The 10776-nt window shown below is 36.4% G+C and overlaps 1 protein-coding gene across 1 annotated transcript; it reads left to right on the top strand.

Annotated features, from left to right (window-relative positions):
* The first annotated feature begins 5543 nt into the window (after positions 1-5543).
* Positions 5544-7299, top strand: LOC111796927. The gene is made up of 5 exons (XM_023679739.1): positions 5544-5647; positions 5759-6030; positions 6127-6338; positions 6457-6706; positions 6788-7299. The coding sequence occupies exons 2-5, from the start codon at positions 5770-5772 to the stop codon at positions 7103-7105; spliced, it is 1041 nt and encodes a 346-aa protein (XP_023535507.1). The 5' UTR covers positions 5544-5647; positions 5759-5769; the 3' UTR covers positions 7106-7299.
* The last annotated feature ends 3477 nt before the right edge of the window (positions 7300-10776 follow it).

Genomic DNA, 10776 nt, shown 5'->3' with positions numbered 1-10776 from the left:
CTCGAACAACATACTCTTACACTACTCACTCCCGAATCTCTCCACATTCACTTCTCCATGGTTGTCGCCGACCAGCAATGCCCTCGGGCAACCGTTGTCGGCTGCCACTACCATAAAAATAAATAAATAAATAACCCATTTCTCATCTCTACACTTACTTCTCATCTCTCCACAACCGATTTATTTATAGAGAAGTTATATCTTAGCTATTCTAATTTGGTTGCAATTATTTATCTTTGAATTAGAAATTAAATGACAATAATTTTATATAAATCCAGAAAATCGATCAATAAACGTAAAAAAAAATCGATTATCGATCGAGAGTACATAGTAACTTAATTACAAAAATGGGGACGAGATAGAAAAAAAAATAAAAAATAAAAAAAGATTTAGAGAGGGTTAAACTATTATATATATATATATATATATATATATATATATACTCTTTTTTTTACCGAAAACATGGAATTCAATTTTTACTAGGGAAATTAAGTGAATATTCAAAATAGGTGAAGTCGCGACATAAAGAGAGAACAAATTCGAAGGACGAAAGCAAGCAAATTTGGAGTTAGATAGAACTTTGGCTAAAGTCAACCAAGTAAGTGGTCTTACTATCGGTATGGTTAGAAGTTTATGTTTGTATGATGACAAGTGCCTCGTGGTTCTGCACGTGTCATATCCTTGTTATGTGTGAAATGTTTATGAAATGATATGAATATGGTATGTTTGTGATATGATATGATGTTATGATACGTGTTATGATATAATGTGCTAATGATATGATATATGTTATGGTGTAACACGTTTGACAATATAATACATGTTGTGACATGCTTTATGATATGGTACGTGCATGATATAATATGATATGTTGAAGAACATGTTAAGTGCATGATATGATAGGAAGGAAAAATGAATGGAGTAGATTTACATGGTTTAATAAACGAAAAATGTTAGGATCTCATGCATTAGAGAATTGTCCGTTTTACGATGGTACGGACGCGTACATTATGCGGCAGGAAAATGATCATTATGTTTATCATAATGCAGCGACGGTCACTATCCCTACCAAGTATTCGGCAACAGCACTAGAGCATGCTAGCCCGACCAAGAAAGGGGCCCAGGAGATGTTCGAACCGGGTGGGTCCATACTCGCACGTATAGGTCGTGTGTAGAACAGTAAATACACATCCAATTACCTGCTTAGAATAGTCGACTAAAGGAATTCAGATTTAAATGATAGGTCCCAATCATGATTGTGTGTGCTTGCATCTAACTCCAATAGTGGGATCACTCACCGAGTATTTCTTAAAATACTCAATCGACGTGCTACTCTTATTTTCCAGGTAAAGGCAAAGCTCCCATGTACGGCTGACGGTGACATCGCAACTTAGACGACCATGACACATGCATAAGGTAGTTTGTATTTAAATTTGTAGAGTATAGGTTCGTATAAGGTATTTCTGTTTTATTTTACGTATATCTATTTTAGTTTCCGTTAAATTATTTTAAAGACGTTTCAATAAACATGTAAGTCCATAACAATGTTTTATGATTATGATTCTTACGATTATTTTTGCATAAAATGATTACATTATGTATACAGAAGTTAAGTAGGAATCTAGCTAGGGTCGGTACACGTCTAATGAACGAGTGCCAATGATGATCGTTATCACCTTCATGGTAAAATCATCCATAGAATCTCATCCTTTAGGCAGATAGCCTCAAAATCGCTTTTTAATGTCTGCACATTTGCTTCCTTGACCCGTTCCACACCCATATGCATTGTTTGCAGCGTCTCTCATGCTGCCTTTACCGAGTCCTTCTCTACCAATATGAGAAAGACGTCCTCTCGATGCTTTGTAGATGACAACAAGAGTCATCCTTTGCAAATTAATATCCAACAATATTTTTTAATCAATCTCAATGAAAGTCACAGTTTACTCCATGGTATGATATTATCCCGTTTGTGCATAAGCTCTCAGTGGATTTGTTTATCTTCCCCTTAATTAGTCAATGTGAGACTCTTCCCTAAAAATCATCCATTTGAACAAAGTAACATCGTAGAGCCTCCCTTGAGGCTATGGAGCTCTCGAATAACCTCTTCTTAATCAAGGCTCGACTCCTTTTTTGGAGCCCTTGAACAAAGTACACTCTTTGTTCGACACTTGAGTCAGTTTTGACTACAACTTCGAAGTTCAAAACTTTTTTGTTCGACAGTTAAGGATTCTATAAACATGATAAGTCAAGGGCATGACTCTGATACCATGTTAGGAACCACAGCCCACCATACTGATATGATATTGTCCACTTTGAGCATAAGTTATCATGTATTTGGTTTTGGTTTCCCTAAAAGACCTCGTGCGATTGGAAATAATATTCCTTACTTATATACCCATTTTCCTCGACAAGCTTATCCCTCCTTTTTTTTTTTATAGTGCAAATATGTACGACCGATGGGAGACACAGTGAGGGCTCGAACTAGTCGCAAATTAAAGCTGATGGTAGCTTGCCATTGAAGACGACTGTGACGAGAGTGGTGTGGTGTGTTGAAATATAGAAATGTGATCACTCATGTTGGAGAAGATGTCATTAACCGAAGGGAGGCGTATGGTTGGCTTGTTGAAACCGTCACATAGGTCAAACATCATGAGTCCGTTCAAACGTTATCGATTAAGGAAGTTCACGTCGCTCGTTAGATGGAAATTATGTTGTTAAGAAGCCTACAGGCTGCGATCAACATAAATTATACATACTCGTGTTGGACCAAGATTATATTTTAATTTGATTTACTTAAACCCAATTCGTTCTAATGAGATTTAATCGAATTCCATTTAGATATCATAACGATCGTAAAAATATTATAAAAAAATGTGAGACATTATAGGTTCTTTCAGTTTTATGAGCGTTATTTTGTCGTGCGACAATGAGGGAGATTAAAACGACTTTTGTGTATGTCTCTTCTAGATTAGGATTCATTTTTTGATGTAACCCAAGCTACTAGGTCGTGATGCTTAGTTTTGAAATAGAATTTGTCATGCCGACGTTAGATCGAGATGAACTAGTGTATCTTCTATGTTGTTCATATTGTGACCATATACTTGTTTTGCGCCAAATGCTACAACCACAAAACTATGATACCGATTGTTGTAGCGAAAGCGGAACGAATGTACTCACAATACCAATGAACGGAATTACACAAAGAGACACCAAGATATTTACGTGGTTCAGAGAGAAGAAATTCTCCTACATCTACCCGTAGCAAACAATCACTGATAATCAAAGTGTTACAAGGGAATACCTCACTTTTACACTACAAAGACTCTCACCAAAATGTCACTCAAAAAATGTGATGTGACACACAAAACTCTATCAAATTCTGGAAATACCCAATGTTGACCACACTGAGAGAGATGAAAGCGCAGGTAATGCCAGTTGGTGAAGTGGCCTTTCATCGAGCCTCGAGCTTGTGGTCCTCCTTTTAGTGTGGGTTCAATTGGATGAATCTGTCAAGTCAAGGTCAACGTACGTTCATTTGATTTACTCTGAGTCTCATACTGTTCCTCTCTAGCTTCTATTGACTTAATGAGTTTCTCAACCCGACCCGAGTGCTGGACTTCAAGGAAGTAAGTAATAGGCGTCTGCACCCTAGATGGTGAGAATCCAGTAGCCGAAAGCATCACTAGCTTATGCTCTGACCCGAGTCGCACGTACGATAACGAGGGGGGTTCGCATCTATACGTGTAGTGTGATGTTTGGGCCTACCTACCATCATTCTATGCTGACTCTGGCCCCGGGTTGGCTTTTTGGGAAGCCCGTTCCCGACAAGCAAGACCACCCTTGTCCCTTTCCTTTCTCCATTCCGCCTCCTTCTTTCTTAGCTTTGTTCCAATCAAGTCTAAGGCAAGGCTCTTTCTAAGAGACGTGAATGTAAATAGAAAACATTGCCTGACTTTAAGTTTGTAGAAATGATCAGGCAGTACTCCCCACGATTGGCGAACAATGCAGCTTGCGTTGCAGGAGATGTCCGCTTCTTGTCCGATATCAAATTCCAATATAAACAACCTCCTAGGCAGACCCATTATCTCGGGACAATTGTTTGAATCATCAAATGTTGTGGAATTAAATAAGATTATATTAAAATGGTTACAAAATTAATAACCAAATTAATAATATTCTTATTTAATGAATTTATTAAATTGAAAGAGAGTTATAAATTAAATAAAAATTTAGGACAATTTACAACAAAGCATGACAACGAGACAAACCATAAATAAAAGGAATATTCATACACTTGTAGGGCATGTTATCGAGGGCGGCGGAGAATATATTCTCCGCCCGTGACCCTATTAACAAACGAGAAAAAATATCTCCCAACTCCCCCCTCATTGCTAGTTGAAATAGAAATTTTTCATTCTATTTGAAGTAGGTCTTCACGAGATTTCACTTCCTCGGGCTGATGGATCTCTCAAACTACTTAAAGAGAGTTTTGGGGTACAACGTTCTCGCTGTCACACCGCCGGGTGTCTGTCTCTAGTACCATTTGTAACAGCCCAATTCCTTATAATCGTGTGGAAATCTCTCCCTACCAGACTCGTTTTAAAATCGTGAGACTGAGGGAAAGACGTAACGGACTAAAGCGGTCTGCTATCAATGGGATTAGGCTGTTACAAATAGTTTCCATTTTTCAATATAAGTGAGTGGAGATTTGTGTGTGGTCATGGATGGAGACGGGTATGAAGAATATAATTATCGTCTCTGACCTCATCTAGCCAACAAAAAGAAATCTCTGAACTCCCTCCCTCAATCGAAATTTTCAATTTCATTTAAAGCAGGTCTTCACGAGATATCCTTTCAATGGGCTTATGGACCTCTCAAACAATTTGAAGAGAGTTTTGGAGGTCCAACGTCCTCACTGTCACACTGACCGGTGTCTGGCTCTGGTACCATTTGTAACAGCCCAATTCTTTATAATGGTGTGGAAACCTCTCCTTTTCAGACTCATTTTAAAATCGTGAAGCTGAGGGCAATACGTAACGGGTCAAAACAAACCATCCATTTTTCAATATAAGTGATTGGAGATTTGTGTGTGGTCATGGGTGGAGACGGGTATGAGGAATATAATTATCGTCTCCGACCTCATTTAGCCAACAAAAATAAAAAAATTAAAAAAAAAATTCTCAACTCCCTCCCGATCGAAATTTTCAATTCTATTTAAACCAGGTCTCCCGAGATATCGTTTCCATGAAATGATGGACCCCTCAAACAACTCGAAGAGCGTGAAGAGAGTTTTTGGCACTTTTTTGAGAGAGGATGAGGAGGAATAAGGCATGAATGGAAAGTCTTGCATGTAAGAGAGAGAAGAAACGAGAAAAGGTTCATAATGAAATGGGAAACGTATGGTTCTTGCATGTAATGAGAGGGAATATGTCGGAGTATATTCTACGCTAAGTTATCCCAAAATTAAAGTGAAACTTGTTGAAACTAACTTTGTCTCGAGCGTCTTGAAATTAATGCATAATATACGTTACGTAAGGTTACAACTAAGCTATTTGGTCTCACTCTAGATGAAACAATTTCGAGTTCAATACTCGTTTGATGGTATAAATTCTTGCTCTTGGCTAGGGTTTCTTATTCAAAAACAAAGGTAAAGGCACCGAATTCATCTGAGTTTCGAATTGGATTATCGTTCTTCTCTTTCTTTTTGTAGTTTCTAATGGGTTTGATCGTTAATCACCGTATGTTCTTGTTTTTGCAGATAATTAGAACATGATTATATCAATCGGAGTAACGATTGCATTAGGTGCTCTAATCATATGGGTTGTTCATCGAGCACTTTTGAAGCCTCCACCGGCTAAGAAATGTGGGTTCCCAAATGGTCCTGCGATGACTTCACCTCGAGTACAACTCCATGATGGAAGGTACTTAGCCTATAGAGAACTCGGAGTTTCTAAGGAAGAGGCTCAATTCAAAGTCATTATTTGCCATGGCCTTGATAGCTGCAAAGATATGGAATTGCATATCTCTCAAGTACTAAATTATTCTTCTTTTCTCTTACTCATGGCTCGAATATTCCCCTCGACTTGTATTACTCCACTAAAATGTATTCGATCTTTTGATTTTTAGGAACTTATGGAAGAGCTTAAGGTATATATATTGATCTACGATAGAGCTGGTTACTGTGAGAGTGATGCGTATCCAGCACGTTCAGTGAAGTCCGAGGCGTTTGATATTCAAGAACTAGCTGACAGATTGGAGATCGGCACAAAATTTTATGTAATGGGATGTTCAATTGGAACATACGCTATTTGGAGTTGTCTGAAGTATATCCCACACAGGTATTTGTCTATTTCGCTATCATCAATTCAATATTTTGAAAGTATAGAGACTAGATAAACACAACAATCTAAATGATTTGAGTATAGACTATATAGATTGATGGAGCAATATTTGCAGACTCCTAGGCGCTTCCATGGTGGTTCCTACCGTTAATTTCTGGTGGCCTTCTCTTCCTTCCGCTTTATCTCAACAATCATTTAAGAAGCTTCCTCCATCTTACAAACGTACATTTTGGATTGCACATTACACACCTTGGTTGTTCTATTGGTGGATGACACAAAAATGGTTCCCAAAGTTGGGTAGGGAAGGCATGTTTTCTGATTCGGATGAAGTCATATTAAACCGACTATTAGAACGTCCTGAACAGGTACGTATCTTGAAATGATTACGTTCGACATAATTAATATGCTAAAGCATTCAAATCTTTTCTCTTTTGTAACAATTTCAGAAAAAAGTATTACAACAAGGTCAACATGATTCTTTTAATAGAGACATACTATGTAGTTACGGAAAATGGGAGTTTGATCTCATGGCCTTGACCAATCCATTTCCCGATAATAAGGGCTCTGTTCATATGTGGCAAGGTAGTGAAGACCGAATGGTTCCCATTGAATTGAACCGTTTTATAGCACAAAAGCTAACATGGATTCAATATCATGAGATTCCAAATCAAGGCCATCTATTAGTTCATGAGGCTAAACCCTTTGAAGCCATACTAAGGGCACTTCTCGCTCCGCCATCTATTAGTTCAGAGGCAACCCTTTGAAGCCATACTAAGGGTACTTCTCGTCTGATTACTTCGTCGATGTCTGTCGGGATAGGAGGGTGGATAGTTTACTATCGTTGTTATGTTGAATAATGTAAAAGTTTTCTGAATCGTCTTAATTGTGTTCGGTTCTCGAATTCTTGAACTCAAAAAAATGAAGGAGACTTCTTTATTTATAGAGCTTTTTTACGGTAGTGTGAGTTTGGGCTTAGATGACTTTTCCGTCTCATCATTTGAATTTGAGCTTTGCTAGTCCATAACTTCGACACATCAATTTAAAATTGGTCGTAAATACAATAATTTTTTTTATATCATCATTAAATTAAAAAATGCATAATATTTTATGTTTTGATTATAATCTTAATCATTTTTTCTCTCTAGAATTTGTTTTCATAATACTCCACCAATTTGAACATAGCTTAACTAACTTATCTCGGTTGTTTTTAAGTAACGAATCATTTTATCTTTCTTGGGAGGTGTGTTTTGGATTGTTCTTAGAGAGGTAAAAGTAATTACATAATAATCTTAATCACTTTTAGTAATTGTTAAGGTTAAATATGAACTAACCAGTTAGGATTGCCGTTTTAATTACACGTTCGTTCTCACACTTCTTAAAATATGTTTCCTTTGAACGTCAAATCGACAATTACGTTTTAAACTTTTAATTTTATCTTTATAAATTAAAATTCATTTAGTATATTCCTCGAGAGATCCCATATTGGTTAAAAATTGAAACAAAACATTCATTATAAGAGTATGAAAATCTCTCCCTAGTAGATGTGTTTTAAAATCGTGAAGATGACGGTGATATGTAACGAGCTAAAGTAGACAATATTTATTAGCAGTAGGTTTGGGCTGTTACAAATGGTATTAGAGCAGACACCGAGCGGTGTGCTAGCGAGGGCATTTGCTACCAACGGAAGTAGATTGTGAAATTCTACATCGATTAGAGAGCGGAATGAAGTGTGCGTTATGTCATGGTCATGCTTGTCCAAGACGTGTTGCCTGTGGCCACATGTCCAGATATCCCGGTCATACTTGTCTAGGACGTGTTGTCCATGGCCGCATGCCATATGCCTGTTCCAAGCCTCCGCTGCGAAGCTTTCATGTTAGATAGGTCGTTGCTATCATTGTTATGTCAATACTGAGGTGTATGACCCGTCACCAAAATCATGTCTACACTCCCTAAAACTAAAATACTCTCAAAAGTACTATAGAGGGATGTGACTAGTTGTTAATTATTTCTATTCGGGTTATATGCTATCAAAAACTTTGACCATAATCGTAATGCCTCATCCAAAATATCGAAGGTACACGTCCATACTAACATAACATAACGGGGAAGTATCCCGTTGCACATGACCTACATACATGCATGAGGTCCCTATGATTTACATTCATAGCATAACTTTAACATCATTTCTTTCTCCTTGCATTCATGACATAGTACCTACATGCATGACATAACATGACCTACACAGTGTTCCATTTCCTTCACAATACGGCATAATGGATATCACATGCATATATAGCATAACATCATATGTCATTACATACAACACATATACATAACATAAATAATATGGTGCATGTAGGTGCCTGGGGCATGCACCATCCTACATCATTCAATTATCTAACTCCAACAATAAGGTCACTTATCTGATTAGCTTAAGCTAGTGTCACCAATTTATTCTTGATGACCTATGTGTGCCTGTGACATCAATTTCAAGTACAAACTGCTGTAAAACTATTTCTCTAAATTTTACAATGGCCCATGTGTTAGACTTCCGGACATCAGAGACTTTGCATGAGTAGAGTCTTCCAATGACCCATGTGACTAACAATTTAATACTTCTCAGATCTATCATCTTCTTTTTCCGTATTTGTTTCCCTTTTTTCTCTTGTTCACACGTTAATTTTGCCAATTTTCATACTCTTTGTTCGATGAAAGTCCCACATCGGCTAATTTAAGGAATGATCATATACTCTCTCCATTGGTATGAGGTATTTTGTGGAAGCCCAAAAGCAAAGCCACGAGAACTTATGCTCAAAGTGGACAATATCATACCATTGTGGAGAGTCTGTGTTCATAACACACTCTTAATTTGGAATTACCCATACAAGGTAGGTCTTAACTTGGCATTGCCAAACACACTCTTAACTTGGAATTACCCATACAAGGTATGTGGATCGAAGTATTTTAGAGAAGAAGTTATGAGAGGTTGGTGGAAAGATAAGATCGATTATCTCATATTATCCTTTTTTTTTTTTGTTATTATTATTAATTAACTTATTTGGTAGGTTGTTTGATAAAGGGGTTGATTGAAGTATTCTAGAGAAGAAGGAACGAGGGGTTGGTGGAGAGATAAGATCGATTATCTCATATTATCCTTTTATTATTATTATTATTAATTAACTTATTTTCTTTATTTATTTTTATTAAAACTTTTTCTCTAAAATTTAAAATGTTTTTAATATCTTCATTATCGTAACGATCGGAAATTTTCTACTTAACTTAAGGTCGTTACTGTATATATATCATAAACATTAAATGCAGAAATAGTCTATTTAAACTTTCACAAAATATAACGTTTAGCTTAAAACATTGTCATGGACTTAAGTGTTTTGAAAAACACTTTTAAAAACGACACAACAAAAGACTAAATAAAATAAATAAGCGTTTAAATTTTTTAAAAAAAAAAACATCCTATTCTAGCAAGTCTAAAAAAAAATAATACAAATAGCCTATGCATGTGTCATAGTCTCGAATTGCGATGTTTTCGTCAGTCATACAAGAATGTTTTGTCTGAAATAAAGGTAGCATGTGGCTTAAAAATACTTAGCAAATGACTCCACTATCGGGGTTAAATGCAAGAACATGCGAATGCAATGACGGGACCTATCAGTCTATTTTTTGCTACGATACTATTCTAATTGAGCAGCTTGGATGTGTACCATATACTATATACACAACCCATACATGCGAGTATGGGCTCACCAGATAGTTCTTACACCGTTGGCTCATTTTCTTGTCGGGTGAGCCTTCTTTGGTAGCTCAACTTTTGCCGGACACCCATTAGAATTAGTAACTGTCACGATAACATTATGTAAAACATAACGATACTATGTCTGCCTAATAGATGTATGTGTCCATACCCTCGTGATGGAATAGGGGTATCCCTAAATACATGAACACACATAATCCATGAGGTTCCAACATTTTTTCATCTTCATTATCATTTAATACAACCCCGCTAGCGTTCTGTACATATCATATCCTTTTTTATATCATTTCACATATCATTCATCATTCATATCATTTCGTTTCTCATTCTTCAGTTCTCATATCATACATAATTCTAACGGGGTTAAATTTCATATCATCTATCGTGATTTCATGTCATTCATATCATGTTGTATACACACAATTTAGGAAACATAACAGAACGTCCCATGCTTTTAACATAACATTTCATCATATACATATCATACCATAACATATCGAATCACAATATATCATATCATAAACATGTCAATTTATCACATATCTCGTACCATAACATATTTCATATCATATGACAACATATATATATATATATCTGTCATTCACATGTCATATCATATCGTAAACACTTCGTGGTTATATCGTTCCCTAACTTATCATAGCCTTA

This window comes from Cucurbita pepo, chromosome LG06 (assembly GCF_002806865.2).
Source record: "Cucurbita pepo subsp. pepo cultivar mu-cu-16 chromosome LG06, ASM280686v2, whole genome shotgun sequence".
Taxonomy (NCBI): domain Eukaryota; kingdom Viridiplantae; phylum Streptophyta; class Magnoliopsida; order Cucurbitales; family Cucurbitaceae; genus Cucurbita; species Cucurbita pepo.
The sequence above is the reverse complement of the archived record's forward strand: the minus strand, read 5'-3'. Positions and strand labels throughout refer to the sequence as shown.